At 37.3% G+C, this 24,405-nt stretch overlaps 1 protein-coding gene across 1 annotated transcript in view; it reads right to left on the bottom strand.

Annotated features, from left to right (window-relative positions):
* The window catches only part of LOC150090888 (poly(rC)-binding protein 3-like), a 646,900-nt gene that overhangs the window by 296,029 nt on the left and 326,466 nt on the right, over positions 1-24,405 (bottom strand). The window contains 2 exon segments of the mRNA XM_090373382.1: positions 9,970-10,058; positions 10,061-10,097. Of these exon segments, the coding sequence (XP_090229508.1) occupies positions 9,970-10,058; positions 10,061-10,097 (126 nt within the window).

Raw genomic sequence — 24,405 nt, 5'->3', positions numbered from 1 at the left:
CATCACTTGTTGTTGAAGTTGATAGCCTAAACAAATTTAAGGCTCAACTGGACAGGTATTTCGAACGAACGGAGGGGTGAAATGGGAGTGGTGTGTGTTTTTTTTTTTTTTTTTTTTTGGCTGATGCTGAATAAGCTTGCTTTCTTGCATCATATGCCTCTACTAATGCTAATGCTAATGCTAATACCACAAGGGATGGAAGTCTGTTCCACCAACCAACCACCCGCTGGCTAAAGGCAAATTTCCGCATGTCTATCCTACATCTGTCTTTCCTCAATTTGAATTTATGCCCTCTCGGGTGATTTTTCTGAGCTAGAGGAAGAATCCCATCAGCATTGAGCATGCTTAAACCATTCCAGGCTTTATACACCTCTATCAGATCACCTCGCTGGTGCCTAGTCTCCAGACACTGTAATTTGCAAAACTTAAGCCTTTCTTCGTAAGAGCACCCCTTTGTTCCATTCACTAATCTTGTTGCCCTTTTCTGTACTCCTTCCAGCAGCTCTACATCCTTCTTGAAGTGAGGCCTCCAGACCTGTATACAGTACTCTAGGTGTGGCCTGACCATTGCCTTATACAATGGAATAATCACCTCCTTATCCCTGCTGGAAAAATTCCTGTATATCATTGACAATACTCCATGAGCTACTCTTGCAGCCCGTCTGCACTGCTCAGAGAACTTCATATCTGCCTGCACAATCACCCCCAAGTCCCTTTCATTCTCTACCACTGTCAGTGTAGTACCACAGAGTTGATACGTTGCTCTGGGGTTGCTGTTTCCCATGTGTAGTACTTTACATTTGTCAATGTTAAACTTCATTTGCCACCTCTCAGCCCATCTGCTCAACCTTTACAGACCCTGTTGCAGCAGCATAGTGTCAGTAGTGTCCTTGACAACCCTGCCAACCTTTGTATCATCTGCAAACTTGGACATTAAGCTTGATATACCATCATCAATATCATTTATAAATACAGAAAACAATAATGGACCCAACACTGAGCCCTGAGGGACTCCACTAATAACATTAGTCCACGATGAGCAGTGTCCATTGATTACCACTCTCTGTCTTCTCCCCCTCAACCACCCCTTTATCCATAGCAGCAATTTGCCTCCAATGTCACACTGCTCCAATTTGTGTAGCAGTCTTCCATGTGCAACAGTATCAAAAGCCTTTCTAAGATCCAAGTATATAATATCAAAGTTATTCGCTGCATCCAGTTCTTTTGTGACTGCATCATAGTATCCAATCAAGTTGGTCAGGCAAGACTTCCCCTTAACAAAACCATGCGGTGTCTGAGCTATAACTGAAGTCTTGTCTAAATGATCCTGCAGTGCTTCTTTAACCAGTGCCTCCATCAATTTTCCTGGAACAGAAGTTAAGCTCACAGGTCTATAATTACTTGTGTCAGCCTTTGATCCTCCTTTGTGAATTGGGGTCACATTTGCACATTTCCAGTCTATGGGTACCTCCCCTGAGTCCACGGAAGCTCTCATAATTATGGCTAAGGGTTTGCTTACTTCCTTTGCTGCCTCCGTTAATATAACTGGATAGATCCCATCCACCCCGGGTGCCTTTCTTCTGTTTATCTTCAACAGTTTCTCCTCCACTTTACTCCCAGTTATTTCAAGATTCTGTAGCTTACTGCTAGAGTTGAATACACCTCTGGCATTCCCCTTGCTGAATAACTCCTCATGTGTGAATGTCGATGCAAAATATTCATTTAGTTTGTTAGCTACCTGAGCAGGATCATCAACAGTTGACCCATCAATATCAAGTGGACCAATCTGATTCATCCCCTTCCTTCTAGAGTTTACATAAGTAAAGAACTCTTTGCTGTTTTTCTTTGCATCCCTTGCCAAGGATTTCTCGTAATCTGCCTTCGCCTGCCTAACCTCCTTTGTAACTTGGTTGCATATCAACTTGTATCTATCATAGGCTTCTGTGTCATGTGTTAATTTGTAAGTATCCCATGCATTTTTCTTCTCTGCCATATGCCTCATTAGTTCATCTGACATCCATTTTGGCCTAGACCTTGAACAATATTTCTTAGTTGGTATGTAAAGCCTAGTAGCTTCCAAGATAAGTTCTTTGAATGCTTCCCATTTTGAATTTGCTGTTGGTAACATCATCAGTTGGTCCCACTGTATAGAATTTAAATACTGTCTCAGTCCATCGTAGTCGCCTTTACGGAAGCAATAACCCTTCCCTTTACCCCTAATGGTAGTTACCTCTTTGAGTAAATCCCACTTCAGCACACTGTGATCACTGCCACCTAGTGGTTCATTTATCTGCAGATTCTTAATGCATGAAGAATCACTGCTGATAATCAAATCAAGAGTATTACTCCCTCTAGTTGCCTCCCGAACATGCTGATGTAGAAAACAATCATCCAATAAATCCACAAAAGCCCTGCTAGTGTGTGAGTAACCAGCCTCCAAATTCCAGTCAATATCTGGGAAATTAAAATCTCCCATTATAAGACTCTCTGATTTACTGGCCCACTCTATTTCCCTGTACAGTTCCTTATTATACTCATCAGAGTCATTAGGCCTATAGCACACTCCTACTCTCAATTTTAATTTCCTTATGCTTATGTCACACCAAACTGACTCGACACTGCCCTGTCCATCGATGTCAACTGGCTTCACTTCCTTGGACTTTATGTGTTTCTTAATTAATAGCATAACCCCTCCTCCCCTCCTGTCCTGTCTATCCTTTCTATACACATTGTATTCCCCAAATTCCAGTTCCGCATTACTTATATCTGTGTGACACCACGTCTCTGATATCCCAACAATATCTGCCTTTGATGTTTTGAGCAATACCTCAAATTCATCAAATTTATTTACCAAACTCCTAGCATTGGTGTACACGCAGGTATACATGCACCTGTTTCTATTCTTAGCTACCCTAACACAACCCATGTGTTTACTTGTACCGCAATGGCTCCCAGCAGTCTCTGAAATACCATGCATCTTGTTTTTCAGGCTTCTGCTCATTCTAATTGAAGCAGTGCAAGAATCTCTTTCACCTCTGCCAGTGGCTACTGTCAATCTATTGGTCTTTGTCTCCCCCCAAGCTAGCAGTTTTCCGACCCGCCTAACACTGCCTCGATAGCATCAGCAAATATTCTTGCACCCTTTCTATTTAAGTGTATCCCATCCCTGTAGAAGCAATCTCTCCTGTTAACAAGTACAGTCCAGGCTGAAAAAAATTCTACCCCTTGAGCCTTGCACAATCTTTCCAGGGCCGAATTCATCGACAAGGCTCTCATCATATACTCCCTCCTATCGTGTCTGGGCAGAATTGCAGACACTTTCAAATTCAACCCTAATTCTCGGCTTTTGTTCAACAGTGACCTGTACTTGTTAAGTAATTCTGCCGGTCTCCTACTCTTAATATTATTAGTGCCAACGTGTACAACTATATCATCTTTTGTGCCCTTAAAAGATGATATTCGCTCTACAACGTCATCAACCTTTGCCCCTGGCAGACATACCCTGGTCCTGTTCCACCTATCTTTTTTACAAAGCATGTTCCCCGTTTCCCTGACAATAGAGTCACCAACAACTACTAGTTCCTTCGGGACCAGCGCATTCTGCCTTGGGGGTTGTCTCTGTGTCACGCGATGCCCAAGTGCAAGCTCTGGCGTTGATGTGGGCAGCTGAGAGCTTGATGGGCTCCTCAATTTAGTTTCTTCGAGGGCATCCACCCTGTCCTTCAAGCTCTCATATAGGCCCACAAGAACGCCGAGTTGTTGCCTGATATCGATACACTCCTTGCATCGCGCACACACAAAGACATCCCCCTTGGCAGTATCATGTCCCGTACCCGATTGCTCTGCAAACATCAAGCAAACAGTGCATTTTATAAGGCTGTGAGTCAGAGGACAACTGCCCCCCCTCAGTTCTGCTCTGAGCCACAGCACTTCCATTAGCTTGAGCCTTTTGCTTTGCTGCTCTGGTCTGAGTCATGATTCTATTAATTTATTAATTAATTATAATTAATTATGTTATGTTATTAATTATGTTAAATATAATTAATTATATTACGTTTGTAATCTAAGTCGTTATATGTATTTATTTAAACGTACAATTTAACTGCTAATGAAGTTCAACTAACGCTATCTAGTACGGTATATAACTATCGTATCACAAAGGCGGGAAAATTACGAACGGTAGCGGAGTTGAAACACGTGGAAACCTTTACCTTTACCGATACTTTTATGCAATTACAAGGCCGAGTAAAGAATAAATACACCAAATTAATCAGAAAATCACAAAATAATGTTATACTACTATATTTAAATCAAAAGTTTTATAAAAACAATAATTTCAAATCAATAAATAAGAAAAATCCACTTAGTGGCTTTGAACACGACCGTCTCTAGTAGCCTTGTCAGCAGACTGCTCTATGATATACATTCAGGAATTTTGCTAGTAGGGAAAAGGAGGTGATTATCCCTTTGCAATGGTCAGGCCAGGCCTTGAGTACTGCATACAAGTCTGGAGGCCTCATTTTTGGAAGGATTGTACAGAGCAGGGCAACAAGATTGGTGAGGACAACGAAGGGGGTCCTCTTACCAAGAAAAGCTTAAGTTCTGTTAATTGCAGTGGCTGGAGACTAGGCACTTGTGAGGTGGGCTGATTGAAGTGTATAAGGCCTTGAATGGATTGAGCATGCTTAATTCATATCTTACAGTTGTGGAATAGATGGGCAGAAATTTGCCTTTAGCCAGTGGGTAGTTGATAGTTTAAATAAATTCAAGAAGGAAGTGGAGAAACTTGTTAAAGGAATGAATATGTGAAATTGTTTTTTTTTTTTTTTTTTTTTTTTTTTGGCTGATGGTACATAAGCTCATATGCTTGCTTTCTTGCATCACATGCCTCTACTGCTACTGCTACTGCTACTACAATGAGGATATATGTCACTTATGTTAGTATGGAATCTTCTGCAGTTCCACTGGATTATGGTTTTTATTATTTGCTTTTGGAAAGTTTCCAGAATTTTCAATTTTAAGTTTTCCCTTTTTGGGAAATATGGTTTATCCATATTCATCTCTTCATTTGCAAAAACCTCTAGTACTGATTTATTTGCTTCTATTTGTATTTGTTTGGATGGCTTTTAGCCTATGATATATTTTTCTTTATGAATTTTTTTTTTTTTTTTTTTGAATGTCCAGTATCATAAGATACTGGTGGTGTGTTAGTAAGTTGCTCTTGAAATTGTGGTTGGAACGTTATAAGTAATTCATAAGCCCAGTCTGAAATAGACTCCTCCAGAGGGACTGTGAAATTTGTTCATGTTTCTACACTGTGCCGATTTCTAATGATCTGTGAACAGGAGGGTATGCTTACAGCCAACAGGAGTACTCAGGCTCTCTTGGCTTCTTGGTATATGAGACAATATTTTGCTTTATACTGTTGTATCTGTTTTTCTCTCTTCCAATATTCACAATTTCTTGAGTAGGTGGAATGGTCCTTCTTTTTGGCATTTGGAGAAGATTCAGAGTGTATAGTCTGATGTTATAATTTATATATCTGGCCTTGACTAATGTAGGTGGTTCGGGAGTGTTAAAGGTCAAGATAAGATTTCTGGTTGGAGTAACTGTTTCATTTCTAGTTAAATCAATTCTTCTCACAGTTATGCCACCTTGTTCTTTCAACTCATTTCTTATTTTTTTCTTTGGAGATGTTGATAATATCCCAATCAGAAATTACTTCTTTTGTTGTGTTCAGGGTATTATAGGGAGAGACCATTACTGGAATCCAACCAAAGGTTGTAATTATACAAATTATAAAATTAGTATTATTTGTTTAAAAGTGCATGAAATGAATGAAATGAAAATTCTAACTTTAGAGAAAACAGAAATGAACAAAATGGCCAAAATTTATAGTTTGTTTATTGTATAGCCATTTTATTTTTTAAATTTATTATTAATCTTAACATATACACTGATGTTTATTTCATTTGCCTTAAATTGGAACTGGATATTATATGAGAGTGTGTCTTAGTGAAGGTGCAATGTGTAAAATTATTAGATTTATAAAATTAATAAGCATTTTAATTGTAATATGATGATACTATTTGTTTGCCAATTTATGTTATCTACTTTGTCTATAATTTGGTTTCTCATTAAGTTTATGAGGTATATTTGTAATAAAAATGGTGCCTTAAATGTTACGTAAATAACAAAAGAAAACATCTATTTAGTCCTCGTAATCCTTTCTTCTTCCTGAACTACTATTAAGAGATATTTATATTACGTGTATATTGTGTTCAGTGTTCAATGAGATTATTCTCACTGAACATGATATACTTCAGTATACATTCCACACTGTATTTTTCATCTTTACCTAATTTTTAGCTTAAATAATTCAAACAATGAAGAGTTAGACATAAGTGTTATGCACAACCATGAGAAAATTTGCCACAGCTTTCTTAAAGCAGCATGTTTCCTGATCAATAAATTCTTTTCAAGTTCATTTGATCCACATCAAATGAACTTGAAAAGCAGGCAATTTTTCTGAGTTTGCTTGGTTTTTCTGTAAAACTTAAAACCTTACAAAGTGATAATGGAAACTGCTTTACAACCTTCCTTAAGCATTCGATTCTTGAATGCAGATGTGGTAATTATAATGTTCACCTCAGTAAACTGTTCAAACCATCATGTTCTAAGCACTGAGTTAAAAAAAAAAAAAAAAGTACAATTTAAATAACAGTAGCTGTCAGTTATGTTTAAGAGCAACCAATGAGCAACATATCATGGAGTACAATTATCAACAAGCTGTCCAATTATATTTCAATATAAGTTTGACTGACATTAGGAACAATGGCTCAAGAAGCTATGTTCCCTATGTAATTTAGCCATTTTTAGAGTATGCATATATATTAAGTCATCAAAAGCAGACATTGTAGGGATATTCCAGACATGTACTCCCTATATTCATATTCTGTGTCCCATGGAATACGAATATGGGGAGTACAATGTGTACAGAAAGGACACAGAGGACAGGAGGGGGGGGGTTGTGCTTTTAATTAAGAAGGAAATTAAATCTAAGGTATTGCCTCCAGTCGACATGGACGGCCGGTGCAATATTGCATTGGGAAAATGAAAACTCTCATTTGAGAGCAGGAGTGTGTTATAGGTCTAATGATTGTGATGAGTACGACAAACAACTATACAGAGAAATAGAGTTGGCCAGTAAATCAGAATATCTTATAATGGGGGATTTTAACTTCTGTTACTGACTGGAACTTGGGTGGCCAACACTAAGTTGGCCACTCACACACTAGCAAGATTCTGTTGATTTATTGGATGACTGCTTTTTACAGCTGCATGTTAGAGAGGGGCAACAACAGGACGCAATTCTTTTGATCTGATTATCAGCAGCAATTCTTCATGCATAAAAATCTGCAGGTAAAAGACCTCTGGTTTGCAGTGATCCCAGTGTACTGATGTGAGATTTACTTATAGATATAACTACTGTCAAGTGTAAAGGGAAGAACTTTTGTAAGGATGACTACAGTATCTCAGGCAGTTTTTAAATTCTATGTGGTGGGACTAAGCGATGATGTTACCAACAATAAATTCTAAATGGGAAGCAGTTAGGGAAGTAAATTGTAGAAGCTAGTAGGCTTTTCATACCAACTAAGAAATACTGTTCAAGACTTAGATCTAAATGGATGTCAATGAACTATCAAGACTTGTGGCAGAGAAGAAATATGCACAGGATGCATATAAATTATCAGGTGATACAGAAGCCTATGGTAAACTAGTCTGTATTCAAATCATAAAGGAGGTTAGGAAAGCTAAGGCAGATTAAAAGAGGTCTCTGGCAAAGAATGCAAACAGCAGTAGCAAAGACTTCTTTACATACATTAACAGTAGAAGGGGTTGAATCACATTGGTCCACTTGATGTTGATGGTTTAACTGTTGATGATTCTGCTCAAGTTGCTGACAAACTGAATAGATATTTTGCATCTACACACATGAGTAATTCTTTAGGGAAGGGGATGCAAGAAGTTTATTAAACCCTAACAGGAAGCTAAACATAAATAAGACATCTTAAAGAGGACTAGACACCTGCAAGGTGACCTCATTCAGTTGTTTAAGGCTTTGAATGGGTTGAGCAAGCTCAATGCTGATGACATTCTTACTCTTACTCGGATTATATACAGGAGGGGGCATAAATTTGAAATGAGGAAGGATGGTTGCAGGACAGATGTGCACAAGTTTGCTTTTAGCCAGCGGGTGGCTGCTTGTTGGAACAAACTTGTATCTGTTGTTGTTGAAGTGGCTAGTGTGAATAAATTCAAGGAAGAACTAGAAAAATTATTGGAGGTGGGTGGACAGGTGATGTGGGGAGCGTGTGCGTTTTTTTTTTTTTTTTTGGTTGATGCTTTATAATCTTACTATTTTGTATCATTAAAAAAAATAGTATTAGTACTATATATGTTTTTACAGGTCATTTCAAGTATGTTTAAAATAATGTGCCCATTTATGTATGAATTTTTTTGATATCTTCCAATAAGTGAAACTAGCTCTTACCACCTGTGTTTCAAAATTATTGCAGATACAGTTTATAATAAATGGAAGCAAAAAAAAAAAAAACCACCTTTTAAAACTGCAAGAGAAGGAGATTACACCTGTCAGCCAATGTTTTCCAATTCTGATTTCATTATAGAAATAATTTCACGTTAATAATGGGTAAACAAAATAAGAACCAAGGAACATTTAAAAGCATATACATAAAAAGTTTTTATTTTTATGAATTTTCAAATTACATGAAAAAACTCACTGCTCAGAGCTGACTGATAGTGGAAAACATACTTCTCGGTGCCCAGATATGTTCAGGGAATTCACGCTAGAAAGTGTTAGTTTACTCTACAACTACAGAAAGTAAACCTACACATTAACAAAAAAAAAAAAATTTCCACATTACCTGTCCATCCCCTCTAATAATTTGTTTAATTCTTTCTTAAATTTATTCAGGCTGCCCCCTTCCACAACACCAGATGGAAATTTATTCTGACATTCAATGATTCACTGGCTGAAAGCAAATTTCTGTAAATCAATCCTGCAACCATCCTTCCTCAATTGAAATTTATTCACCCTCACATGTGTTGTCTGAGGAGGAGTAAGGATGCTATCAGCATTTAGCTTACTCAATCCATTTAAAGCACAGATGTCTAGTTTCCAGATGCTGCAATTTGGAGAATTGGCCTTTTTTGGTAAGAGAGAGAGTCTTTCTTTTGTTCCCCTCACTAGTCTCATTCTCCTCTGTGCCCATTCCAATAGATCTGTATCTTTCTTAAAATGAGGCTTCCAGACCTGTATGCATAACTCAAGATGTGGCCTAACATCCCCTTACAGAAATGATAATCACCTTATCCTTGCCAGGAAAATTCCTGTATATAACTGAAAAAACTCCGTAAGCTGTCCTAGTAGCCAGTCTGCACTGTACAATTACCATATATCTTTTTCTTTCCTCACTACTCTGAATGCGGTACACACAGTTGGCATGTTATTCTGGGATGACTGCTACCCACATACAGTACCATACATTTGTCAATGTTAAACTTCAATTGCCACTTCTCAGCCCACTGCCTAATTTATCTAGATCTTTTTGCTACTCCAACAAGATCTAGATAAATCTGATTATTGTTATTAACCACACTGCAAACCTTTATATCAAATTTAGATATTAAGTCTGATATGCCTTCATCAATATCATTAATAAATATTCAGAACAGCAGTGGGGTTGCATCATTAAACCATGACAAACCCCATCAATAAACCTGGACTTAGCCCCAATACTATTAGATTTACAAGGCTCTACTATAATTCTTATATATTATCCCTTCTTAATCTGCCCTTATGTTATTCTCACAATAAAAAAAACTATTTCTTATGAAAGTAAAAGAAGCCAACATGAAAAAGATCAAAAAATAAAAAATACTTACTTCTCTTATTTCTTTTATTTTGGAGCCTCCTTTCCCAATGAGAGAACCACACTGACTAGCAGGAACAATTAATCGCAAAGTAACAGGGGTTTCGGAACATTTGTTCCTGCAACACTATTTTGCAAATCCTAAATAAATACATAAAAAATGAATAAAGCATATATTATAACCCAATATTATTAATATGTAAGATGATACAAAATGGAGGTCAATATTTCACAATGATGTTATCTTTAAAAAAAAAAAAAAAAAAAAAGGGAAAAAAAATAGCTCTAGGTGCATTATTGATTTTAACACACTATCAGAGTTATATGACCTCGTTTTTGAATCACCTCATATATAAAATCCTTTAAAGTAAAATTTAAATTAAAAAAAAAAACATATTCCAGGAAAAGGAGCCTATATTTATCAATAATTTCTTCCAAATGACAGGTTGCTATAATAATGAAATGCTGAGATTAATTATAACAAAATTCAAATTTGCAATTATATTAAATTAATAATTTGATAGTATGAACCACAGCTATAATGCTCAATACATTCTACGTTTATATCAATATTTGTAAAAGAATAACAGAAGGTTACCTCAATATGATATGTAGAACACTTCCGTATGATACTCTCCAGAAATTAAAATGAAAACAATTTTAAAAAAATCGAAAATCTTACATTACAGTAAGAAATAATTAAAAACAAAATGTAATGCAATTAAAAATTAAGTAAAAAATTAATTTAACGAAAAAAAATGCAAAACGATTTTCCTTTGTGAAGCTGACAATGCTTTTCGACCGTATGTCATGATCACAGAATGAAAATTACCGAATAAGGGTTTAGCATGGAACTTAAATAGGTATTATTTTTCTTCGCACATGCGTTTAAAGGACCACAAGTCGGAGATTCAATATTGCTGGCAAACAGAATTCTCGTGCAATTTAATTTCAATGGTTTCTGCAATTAATAGTCTCATATAATTACATTGGAAAAGATGGTTGAAAAGTATTTTGGCCTCATTAAACAAAAAAGTATGTTTTTCATTAACAGCACGAAAGGCTAATTCTGACGCTGCTGAACGAGAAGCACGACCTGAGGGTTTGTGTTGATTAACACGAAAATTCAAAGGCAACCGCGTAGAACCCTGATAACACAAGTTGCAATCACTGCAAGAAATGTTGTATACTAGGTCATTTATTTGTGTTGCGAACGAGGAAAGGACAGCGATTGTTCAGTATAGTGTGTAATTTCCATATTGGCCTGGCTACAATTTTAAATTCGGTATCTTTAAAGAATTTAAAATTTAAAATAGTAATATCAATTTTTTTGATATTACTATTGTTGTTTAGTGTATTTTTTTGTATTCTATCCTTAACTTGTACCCTGTAATTCTGCCTATTGTAGCAAGTGGGTATAACCCCTGTTTAAGAATCTGCTGGTTAATATTTGTATTTTCTGAGCACAAAACAGATTCTGTCATTGAATATTTATAAGCATTGAGAAATTGATTAAAGATAATCGATCTTTTGTAGGTGAACAGGTGATAGCTGTTATAATGTATAAGCATATGGGTGTTTGTAGGTTTACAATAGATGTTAAATTGGATTTTATTTGCATCCCGAGTAAGTGTGAAATTTAGAAAATTTAATGACTTAGTATCCGTATTCTCCCTCTCCAATGTAAATTTGAGTCTAGAATGACTATTTTAAATGAATGTAAAATGTCTTGGATAGTGCTACTATCGGTAATGACTAGAACATCATCTAAATACCTCCCATAGTATGTGATACTGGGTAGAAAAGGCATCAAAAACAAACACCAAAAACAGAAATAACAACAAAATATTAAATAAGATTTTATATGAGGAAATACACTGCATCCACACAATGTTCAAATTTTAGTTTACTGTCTTATAAAGCAGAAGATACAAACCTCATTGATTTTTAATTGTGTTCATTTGGTTTTTAATTATTGTTAATTATTTCTTACTGTAATGTAAGATTTTCGATTTTTTTTAAACTGTATTTCTGGAAGGTATCATACAGAAGTGTTCTACATATCATATTGAGGTAAACTTCTCTATTCTTTTACAAATTACATTAATAATGTAATGTAAATAATAAGGTCACAGTCTCAAGAAAGATCTATGCTCATGCTAGGTCAGTAAATATATATAATAAATTTCATTATAAGTTTTTCCATTAGACTACAAGTAATGCTATCAAAACATTATTTCTACCCATAAAAATCAAATATTGAATTAATAGCAAAAAAATGTATTGTTCTGATTTATTACAGAAATAATATAACAAAATATAAATAATATTTTATATGAGGAAATACACTGCATCCACACAATGTTCAAATTTCAGTTTACTGTCTCATAAAGCAGAAGATACAGACCTCATTAACCAGTAATCAAATTTTAAAACTGAATTACTGAATATGTTTCTGAATTCATGTGGAATCCTATTCTTACATCAAGAAGTGGATTAATAATTCAGTAGTTGTACCATCAATGTCCTACATAACAGTGGTACAACTAATGAATTATTAACTGCCTACCTTAGAACTTAGGCGGTTGATATATATATATACAGGGTGATTCACTACCAGTGTGACAAACTTGCAGGAGGTATAGGGGCACAAAGACGAATCGGAATCACATAGCATTGCAGGGTCTGAAATGCCTTCGTCATGCGGTAGAGGACGTTGAACAGGAGGTCGTGTGAACAGCGATCCCGCTGGAAGTCAGCAGTTGCAACCGGTTCCCGAGGCAGTAGGATGGACGAGTATTCAAATGTTGAACTAGCTGACATGCACCTCGCGTATGGAGCTGCAGACTGTAATGGGCGCGCCACTCTGCACTTGTACCAGGAACATTTCCCGCACAGGTGTGCTCCCTCATCATACGATTTTCGCACATGTGCACAGAAGGTTATGTGAGACTGGTTGTTTCACAAGAGGTACATGAATCAAGAGCGAACGAAGAGGACGCCAGACAATGAGGAGAATGTCCTATGTCTTGCAGAAGGCAATTCGAGTATGAGTACTCGAGCGATAGGCCAACGATTGGTATTTCCCAATCCACTGTATGGAGGATACTGTCAACCAACCAAATGAGTTCATACAATCTACAATGCGTCCAATCATTGGAGCCTGCAGATTATCCACTCCGGAGGACTTTTGCTACTTGGTTTCTTCAACAGAAATGGTTCACAAATGCTGACTTCCAGCGGGATCGCTGTTCACATGACCTCCCGTTCAACGTCCTCTACTGCATGACGAAGGCATTTCGGACCCTGCAAACTATGTGATTCCGATTCGTCTTTGTGCCCCCTACACCTCCTGCAAGTTTGTCCCACTGGTAGTGCGACACCCTGTATATATATATATATAAATGATTGATATATAAAGTATAAAATAATGGTTGATATACATAGTAGACTTTATGAAACAGCATAACTAAAATTTGAATATGCCATGTAAGGCATGCACTATCAGACAGCTATGCTCTTACAAACATATCTTCCCATATTAGTAAAGATCTTTTATTTTACCTCATTAATATATAGTAGCATCATATGTCTGGTAACATCAGGACTTACTGCTGAGTTTTTGAAATATAATACTGTATGGATGTTCTGGTAGTAAAATGTACTGAAAGATTATGCACTATCCCATACAAAACGGCAGGAGGAGGAAAGTAAAGTTGTAGTGCCAGTTATAATATACCCAGAGACAGAGAGAACCTTGCTGTAGTTTCCTAATCAACCAAACTCATGCCATGATATGACTAGATAATTCAATAATAATTAAACTCCTTCATGATGTGCCACTCAGTGCCTTCTAATCAACTGCCAGCTACTGTTATTTAAATTGTACATCATATAAAATTGGAAACCAAGCAGCTTTTTTTTTTTTTTTTTTTTTTTAATTTAGAATGTAATTCTTGGTATCGCATTCTATATAAAAAGTGCAACGGTGTAAACTGGTGGTCTTTATTTTGCAATATCAGTTGAACAAATTTACGTAAACTTAGTAAAAAAACTTTTTATGTATAAACAATGCAGTTAGTTCACTCTCTTTCAGTATAAACAATGCAGTTTTAGTTCTCAAAAAACTAAGGTGCTCCCTCATTCTGTTATACAGTTTTCTAACCTATGCTGAAAATTTCCCACGACTTGATATAACAAGTTCCCATCAATCTCATTCTACTTTCTTGTGGAATCCTCCATTTTAATTCAACAATATTCAGAGGACAATCAAACTCTTTCCATTAGATGTAACCACCATTCCAATTAGCCTGACATAAATTCTGGGGAAATGAACAAAAATACATGCATGGTCTGAAAGTTGCAGAATGGTATAGAATGCAGAATCCCGAATCATAAGATCATGTTTTTCCAAAGACGATTGAACAGCAACAGTGAATATGCAGGATGATACATTCATTTATTGCAGATGTTTTTACAAAGCAGTTTCAACATTAGGAAGAGAACAGAACAGTATTTATTTTTAACAAGAAACAACCATTACTTCCTGTGGCACTGTGCAAAACTGTATAACAAGTATTAGGATTTGGTGGCACTGCGTGGCCTCCAAAGTCCCTGCCCATTGTTATCAGTGCCAATGACTTTTTCTTGTGGGCATACTTGAAGGAAGGAGTGGTTCATGATTATCTTCTGAATATTGCTGAAATAAAAGAGCAGATTCCACAAGAAATCAGAGTGACTGCTGAAAACTACATAACAAAATGAGGCAACATATTTAATTGACATAGTTTCTAGGAAATAAAACTGTTTGTTTATGTCAATAAATAAAGTGCCCCCCCCCTACAAAACCATATCAATTTGGACAACTAAGCCAATTCAAAAATTGTGTAAGAATAGAAGATACTGATTCTTGCATTGCTTCTACTGTGAAATGCAGTAGCTTGAAAAGAAGGAGGGTTGCTCTAGGTCCATATGGCACTGGCAATTACATGGGTAGTAGAGTGTAAGGGGTACTAAAACACAAACAGGCAAAAATTTACTTGCTGATATACTAAAACTAGGAAGTATAGTAAATAAATTTGATCAGTCTGAAGTACTGGATGAGTCATCAAAGGCCAACATTAAAGGTATAACAGAAACATGGTATCACTCTGATACTGGAGATGCAAAATGGAATATGGTGATTACAATTACACAGAAACAACAGACTTGACAGAAGTGGAGGGGGGGGGGGAGTTAAGCTTTTGGTTAAAAGGCACACAGAATCTAAAGCAGAACAACCAGTGGACAGAAGTTGCCAGTCTGCTTATGGGGAAAAAATAACAGTGAATATTTAGATCTGCAATTATCTAATGATATCGATCAAAGTAATGCTTGCAATTACCTAATAAATTTGTGTTTGTTGCCGCAACAGCCGATGTTGATAAGATTTTCTGAGGGTAGCAATGTTTCAAATGTGGAGGAAGATAAGGCTTGGGATACAAACCTAAATAACTTCAGGGCATTAATAGCAAGGATTAATAGCAGTCACAGGCAGAGGTGAAAGCGATTCTTGCACTGCTGGTATTGGAACATGCAACAGTTTGGAAAAAAAGGATCTCAGGGATTTCAAGCCCTGCTGCGGGTCATCATGAAACAAGTAAATACATGGACTGTGTTAGGATAACTAAGGGTAAGAATAAGTGCAGGTATACTTGTATGTACACTAATGCTAGGAGCATAGTAAATAAATTGATGAATTTGAAGAACTGATTAAGCCATCAAATGCAGCTATTGTAAGGATATCAAAGACATGATGTCACTCAGATATAAGGGATTCAGAATTTGAATATTGGTATTGGTATGGTTATTTATGGCACAAGGGCTACTTACGTATTGTGTCCTACAAATGAGATTAAGGTCACGTGGTATCTGTAAGAACAGTTAGAAACAATTATACAGATGTATCTGCTTTAAAAAAGCAGAAGAATTCTGAGAGATTTGCATCATTACTTATGATCTGGTGGAGTGTCAAAGGTTCAAGAAGATTTTGAAGAAAACTGAATGAGGCTTTTCAGGTTTGAGTGTATAAGGTACATTCAACGAGAATGTGCTTTATTGTGAAAAGAGAGTTGCAGTGCATACACTGTGGAGGATCATTTCCTGTAAGAAGAAAAATATGGGTGAGCTGACTGTGCCCGGTTCATGCTCTGGCCAGGATGATTTCTTCCTTTCTTTTTACACAAAAACTAGAGACCATAACTGCGGTTCAGGTTTTATTTCACAGAGCTTGTTATGCAGTTGAGCTTGCCATAAAAGCATCCATTGTTCCTTACATATACTTCTTATATTGGATTTGTAGTCAATATATGGAACGAAATAATCCGGAGATGTTATGTAGGAAGAATATTTGGTTGCATGGTCTGCTTTTTCATTCACTGATATCCCAGTGTGGCCTAGGGTCCAGCAAAAGATGACTACTTGCTGGTAATCATGGATATGCAACAGATGAGTTCTTATAGATTTTATTAAGGGATGCGTTGGTGAGGAGGAATTTGCAAGGCTAAAAGTGAACTCTGTGAGCGAGTATATATTACACTTTTTTGGATGGACAGATGGAGAAGGTTTTCTAAAGTAAGCTTGATGGCACATAATTCAGCTATATAACTGCTGCTTTCAGTGGGAAGTGAAACAGAGATGGTGTTACAGGGAAAGACAGCTGCAGCAACATCTCTGTTTCACTTAATATAAGACCATGGAACATCTGCTGAACTGTTTGGATCTTGGAGGATTTTGTCTAGATGTATAATCCAAGTTTGTGATAATGCCTGCAATCTGATGCCAGTAGGCTGAACTGCTCTAGATTTATTTCTGTAGTACATTGTGAACTGTGGATCATTAAGTATTGTCCTAATGGGGTGAGTAGGTAGACTTTGAATTTTGGCTGCACAGTTCAGAAGAAACATCTTTCTCCTGAGGCTAAGCAGAGGTTCATGGGCTTCGATATAAAGACTTTGTATTGGTGATGTTCTATAAGTGCCTATAGCAATCCTGAGGGCAGAATGTTGAATAGGGGCAAGAAGTGCTAGCACACTTTCCCTAGCAGAATCATACACCAGGGCACCATAATCGAGGTGAGATCTGATTAGGGCTCTGCATAAGTGAAGTAAGGTGTAACGATCTGTACCCCATGATGTAGAAGAGATAACTCTTAGTAAGTTCATTTTTTTCTGGCAAGCAGTCTGTAGATGTGTGATATATTCTGAGAAGTTCAGTTTATTATCGAAAATCAGACCAAGGAGACAAATGCTATTCACCACTGTGATAGGATGATTTGTTAGGTGTACCTCTAGATGCATCTTTTGTTTATTATAAAAGTGAATGACTCTTGATTTCTGATAGGATAGTCGGTAATAATTCGGTGTCATCCATAGTTCAATATTATTAATTGAGGGTTCGCAGTTGCCTCTCAATAAAGCTCATATTTTGCAAACTGCAAGACACAGTCAGATCATTGGCATAAAGGTATGAATTTACAGCGTTAGGAATATTTTTGATCATCTGATTTATTCTTATCGCAAAAAAGGTTGCACTGAGTACAGAGCCCTGAGGGACTACTTCTTGTATATATGTTTGTGAAGGGACTTGTTGATAGCAAACTTGAAACGTCTTGTGCTGTAGGAAATTCTGTATGAAATACAATAAGTGGCCTCCCAGGTCCAGCAAACAAAGATCTCTCAGGATACCAAACTGCCAAGTGGTGTCAAAGGGCTTCTCTATGTTGAGTCATACCATTACAAGATGTTTATTTTGGATAAATGCATAATCAAAGTGTTTTCTGAAACCAAATTGATTGTCAGAGATCATATGGTATCAAGATACCATGTTAGTCGATAGTGTATAATTTTTTCTATGGTTTTACTTAAGCAGCTGGTGAGCAAAATGGGTCTGTAACTATTCAGATCAGAGTGGTCTTTCCCTGGTTTGGGTATCACCAGTACAAAAGCTGGGGAAGGAATGCTCCATGAAGATGTTACTGTAGAGGGTCAGCAGCAAAGATAATGATTTATTGTCTAGGTGTTGGAGCATTATGTAGTATATTCCATCCGAGCCAGCAGCACTGTTCTTTGCGATGCATAAAGCCTCTTGAAGTTCTATCATAGTAAGTGGTTGATTGTACTGTAAAGAGGATGTAGTTCTGAATGGGGATTTTTCTGCTAAAGCTTTAAGCTTTTGAAATGATGGATCACATGCAGTTGAGTCAGACAACTGTGAAAATACCATCCCTAGGGCATTTGCAATCTCTGCAGGAGTAGATAGCTCTTGCCCATTCCAGGTGAAATGTGGAGACAACAAGGGAGGAAATTTTCCATTTAATTGTCTTATTTTTCTCCAGATAACTGTTACATCGGTATAATTTCAGTTGTGAATCGAACCCAAGAGTATCTTTTTTCTTTCTTCCTAATATGACAGGCTTTAGCTCTAATTTTCTTGTAATTTATGATTGGCGATGGTAGAATAGGAACGAGAGTAGCCTTGTGCAGGTGAAGTTTTTATGGCTCAGGAAAATAGAGAAGTTTTTTTTGTTTATTAACTTAAATTGCCATATTAACTTATTTTCTAAAGTAGCTTTATATTCCTAGTTATGATACTTTGTTTAAATTTTAAATTAGATAGAGATTTTGTAGGTTATTACTTAGTATCGGTAAAGGTATCCATCCACATGTTTTACAAATTTTGCAGAGCTGGAGAATGGGAAGTTTTTTAGCTATATTTAGCTGCTTTATTGACTAATTGTTATATTAAATTATTTTCTATAAGTAGCTTATAGACCTAGTCAAGATCCTTGGTTTATTCTGAAATGAGACAGCGAGATTTTGGAAGTTAATTAATACTTAAGTGTCCATAGATTTACCGTTCGTAACTTGCTGCCATTGTTATACGATACGTTATATACCGAACTAGATAGCGTTAGCTTAGTATAGTATAGTATATAATATTATCAATTAATGAGTAAAATTTATTAATCTTGTTGAACTTCATTGTCAATTAAATTGTACTTTTTAACTAAATACATATAACGACTCAGATTTTACAAACGTAACAATTAATTAATACATAACTTGATATGGAAGTTATATAAAGAAACTCGAAGATAATACTTGATACTGAAAAAATACATATAGATTATGGTGTTACAACTATGTTGAGATACAAGTTTAGGGTTATAATTTTGTATTGAAATTGAAATTTTCTTGAAATTGAATCGAAATCATGACTCAGACGAGCAGCAAAGCAAAAGGCTCAAACTAAATGGAGTGCTGTGGCTCAGGGGAGAACTGAGGGGGGCAGTTGCCATCTGAATCACAGCCTTTTAAAATGCACTGCTTGCTTGATGTTTGTGGAGCATCAGGTACGGGACATGATATTGCCAAGGGGGAATATCTTTGTGTGTGTGTGCGCACGATGTAAGGAGTGTGAGGAAATCAGGTGACAATTCAGCGTTGAATTGTCACCTGAAGGTTTGACAATGAGAGCTTGAAGGACAGGGTGGATGCCCTTGAAGGATCTAAATTGAGGGGCCCATCAAGCTCTCAGCTGCCCACATCAATGCCAGAGCTTGCACTTGATCATCACACAACACAGCGGCAACCCCCAAGGCAGAATGCACTGGTCCCACAAGAACTAATAATTGTTAGTGACTCTACTGTCAGGGAAATGGGGCACATGCTATGTAAAAAGGATAGGTGGAACAGGACCAGGGTTTGTCTGCCAAGGGAAAAAAATGTTGATGACATTGCAGAGTGGATATCATCTTTTAAGGGCACAAAAGGTGATATTGTTGTACACGTTGGTACTAATGATATTAAGAGTAGGAGACCGGCAGAATTACTTAACAAGGACAGGTCACTTTCGAATTAGGGGTGAATTTGAAAGTGTCTACAATTCCGCCCAGACATGATAGAAGGGGAGTATATGATGAGAGCCTTGTCGATCAATTTGGCCCTGCAAAGATTGTGCAAGGCTCAAGGGATAGAATTATTTTCAGACAGGTCTGTACTTGTTAACAAGAGAGACTGCTTCTACAGGGATGGGATACACTTAAATAGAAAGGGTGCAAGAATATTTGTTGATGCTATCGAGAGAGTGTTAGGTGGGTCGGAAAACTGCTAGCTTGGGGGGGGGGAAACAAGGGCTAATAGATTAACAGTAACCACTGGCAGAGGTGAAAGTGATTCTTGCACTGCTTCTATTGGAATGAGCAGCAGCCTGAGAAACAAGTTACAGGGTATTTCAGAGACTGCTGGGAGTCATTGCGATACAAGTAAACAATTGGGTTGTGTTAGGGTAGCTAAGAATAAGGACAGGTGCATGTATACTTGCGTATATACCAATGAAAGACTTTGGTAAATAAATTTGATGAATTTGAGGTATTGCTCAAAACATCAAAGGCAGATATTGTTGAGATATCAGAGACATGGTATCACACAGATATAAGGAACGCAGAACTGTAATTTGGGGAGACTGTAATTTGGGGAGTACAATGTGTACAGGAATGTTAGCCAGGATAGGAAGAGAGGGGTTATGCTATTAGTTAAGAATCACATAAAATCCAAGGAAGCGAAGCCAGTCAACATTGCTGGACAGTGCAGTGTTGAGTCAGTTTGGTGTGACATAAGCATTGGGAGATCAAAATTGAGAGTAGGAGTGTGTTATATGCCTAATGACTCTGATGAGTGTAATAAGAAACTATACAGGGACATAGGGGCCAGTAAATCAGAGAGTCTTATAATGGGGCTTTTAATTTCCCAGATATTGACTAGAATTAATGGGTTGGTCACTCACACACTAGCAAGGCTTTTGTGAATTTATTGGATGATTGTTTTCTACATCAGCATGTTCAGGAGGCAACCAGAGGGAGTAATACTCTTGATCTGATTATCAGTAGTGATTCTTCATGCATTAAGAACCTGCAGATAAAGGAACCACTAGGTGGCAGCGATCACAGTGTGCTGAAGTGAGATTTACTCAAAGAGGTAACTACCATCAGGAGTAAGGGGAAGGGTTTTTTGCTTTCACAAAGGTGACTACGGTGGTCTGAGACTGTATTTAAATTCTATACGGTGGGACCAACTGATTATGTTACCAACAGCAAATTCAAAATGGGAAGCATTCAAAGAATTTATCTTGGAAGCTACTAGGCTTTACATACCAACTAAGAAATATTATTCAAGGTTTAGGCCTAAATGGATGTCAGATGTTGTTATTTGTTGTTGTTATTTGGTGTTTTAGGAGCATTAGCAACTAAGGCCATATTGCTCGGGGATATGCGGTGGTCATTCCCTGACCTTTCCGTATCTTCCGTATTTGGTGGTGACGGGTTCGAACCCCGGTCTAATCAAGAAGCGTGTGCTACGCACTGCTGCTCCTTCCCACCTGGCTACGGAGGCGCCTGGATGTCAGATGAACTAATGAGACATATGGCAGAGAAGAAAAATGCATGGGATACATTTAAATTAATGGGTGACATGGAAGCCTATGATAGATATAAGCTGGTCTGTACCCAAGTCACAATGGAGGTTAGGCAGGCAAAGGCAGATTATGAGAAATCCTTGGCAAAGGATGCAAAGAAAAACAACAGAGAGTTCTTACCTATGCAAACTCTAGAAGGAAAAGTATGAATCAGATTGGTCCACTGGATATTGATGGTTCAACTGTTAATGATCCTGCTCAGGTGGCTAACAAACTGAATAAGTATTTTGCATCTACATTCACCCATGGAAGTTATTCAGGAAGGGGAATGCCAGAGGTGAGTTAAACTCTGGAAGTGAGCTAGATCATTTTGTAATAACTAAGAGGAAAGTGGAGGAGAAATTGTTGAAGATAAACATAGAAAGGCAGCCTGGGTAGATGGTATCTATCCAGTTATATTGAAGGAGGCAGAAAAGGAAGTAAGCAAACCCTTAGCCATAATTATGAGAGCTTCTTTGGACTCAGGGGAGGTACCCATGGTCCGGAGATGTGCAAAGGTGACCCCAATTCACAAAGGAGAATCAAAGGACAACACAAGTAATTATAGACGTGTTAGTTTAACTTCTGTTCCAGGAAAATTAATGCAGGCACTAGTTAAAGAAGCACTGCGGGATCATCAAGACAAGACTTTAGTTATAGCTTGGACACAGCACGGTTTTGTTAAGGGGAAAGTCTTGCCTGATCAATTTGATTGGATTCTATGATGTGGTCACAAAGGAACTGGATGCAGGAAATAACTTTGATATCATATATTTGGATCTTAGAAGGCTTTTAATACTGTTGTACATGGAAGACTAATGAACAAATTAGAGTAGTGTGGCATTGGAGGCAAATTGCTGCTATGGATAAAGGGATGATTGAGTAGAAGAAGACAGAGGGTGATAATCAATGGACACTGCTCATTGTGGACTTATGTTATTAGTGGAGTCCCTCAGGGTTCAATGTTGGGTCCATTGTTGTGTTCTGTATTTATAAATCATATTGATGATTGTATATCAAGCTTAATGTCCAAGTCTGCAAACAATACAAAGGTTGGCAGGGTTGTTAAGGACACTAATGACAGTACGCTGCTGCAAGAGGATCTAGAAAAGTTGAGCAGATGGGCTGGCAATTGAAGTTTAACATTGACAAATATAAAGTACTACATATGGGAAGCAGTAACCCCAGAGTGACGTATCAACTCTATGGTACTAAACTAACAGTGGTAGAGAACGAAAAGGATCTGGGGGTAATTGTGCAGGAAGATATGAAGTTTTCTGAGCAGTGCAGATGGTCTGCAAGAGTAGCTCCTAGTGTCTTGTCAATGATATACAGGAATTTTTCTATCAGGGATAAGGAGGTGATTATCCCCTTGTATAAGGCAATGGTCAGGCCACACCTTGAGTACTGTATACAGGTCTGGAGGCCTCATTTTAAGAAGGATGTAGAGCTGTTGGAACGAGTACAGAGAAGGGCAACAAAATTAGTGAATGGAACAAAGGGTTTCTCTTATGAAGAAAGGCTTAAATTTTGCAAATTAGTGTCTTGAGACTAGGAACCTGCGAGGTGATCTGACTGAGGTGTATAAAGCCTTGAATGGTTCGAGCATGCTCAATGCTGATGGGATTCTTCCTCTTGCTCAGAATAATCATCTGAGAGGGCATAAATTCAAATTGAGGAAAGACAGATGTAGGATAGATGTGCGGAAGTTTGCCTTTAGCCAGCGGGTAGTTGGTTGGTGGAACAGACTTCCATCCTTTGTTGTGGAAGTTGATAGCCTAAATAAATTTAAAGATGACCTGGACAAGTATTTGGAACGAACAGAGGGGTGAAATGGGAGTGGTTTTTTTTTTTTTTTTTTTTTTTGGCTGCTGCTGCATAAGCTTGCTTTCTTGTATCATATTCCATATTCTAATGCTAATGCTAATATTTATGGAATAAATTCCATGCATAGTTTTTTTCTTTTTTTACATTCTTACAGTCCTCATTCCACCAATAATTTGTGGTTCTACGGATGGTTGACTGTGACTGTGGGTTGGCAGTAGATGCAGCTGCTAGAATCTATTTTGTAATATGATTGGAAACTGTGTCAATTGGATGAGATTTCATGATCTGATTGTTGAAGGATACGTGAGAGGTGTACTTTGCCAAATCTACATTGGAAAATTCCATTTTGTGTGGGTTTCTGATGGTATGCAGTATGACACTTCAATTTTACATATTATAGGGTAGTGGTCACTGTTGAGCGGGTCATCCAGAGCTGTCCACGCTATACTAGGTAAAAGGATTGGAGAGCAGATAGAGAGATCCATTGAAGAGACTGTTCCTGTTGGGAGGTGGAGGTAAGTTGGTTAGCCAGTATTTAATATGGTTAGATTTTGTCTGTCGATAAGCATTTCAATGAGTCGTCCTCATCTGTCTGTACTGGGAGAACACCACAATGGATGGTGTCCATTGAAGTCACCCAATAAACAGAAAGGGGTTTACAACTACTGAATGAGATCTTCAAGTTCAGGTAGGATACAAGGATGACTGGACAGAAGGTAGATTGAAGCAAGTGTTAGGGTAATGCCAATTGCTATTCGTGTGGCAACAACTTCAATAGCAGTTTGCAACTGAATGCATCTGCAGGGTACTCTTGCATCTCTAAGTATGGCTACACCTACATGAGCATTAGTGGTAGCAGGTATGTCTAGCCGAAAGAGAGAGTAAAATTTTTTAACGAAGTTTTTTTTTTAAACAGATTCCAATTGGTTTATGACACATAATTATATCGTATTATCTCGTGGATGTCGTCGATATTGCTGTGAAAGCTTCTGCATTCCACTGGATGATGTTTTTTATCATTTGGATTTAAATGAAGAAGCTGTGTTTGTCTGCTTTTTGGAAGACTGTTTCAGTCAGTTAATTTTCATTTCGTCCCACTTTGAAAATATTGGTCTGGAATCTATTTCATCTT

Source organism: Mastigoproctus giganteus, chromosome 1, assembly GCF_048544385.1.
Source record: "Mastigoproctus giganteus isolate SK-2022 chromosome 1, ASM4854438v1, whole genome shotgun sequence".
Taxonomy (NCBI): domain Eukaryota; kingdom Metazoa; phylum Arthropoda; class Arachnida; order Uropygi; family Thelyphonidae; genus Mastigoproctus; species Mastigoproctus giganteus.
The sequence above is the reverse complement of the archived record's forward strand: the minus strand, read 5'-3'. Positions and strand labels throughout refer to the sequence as shown.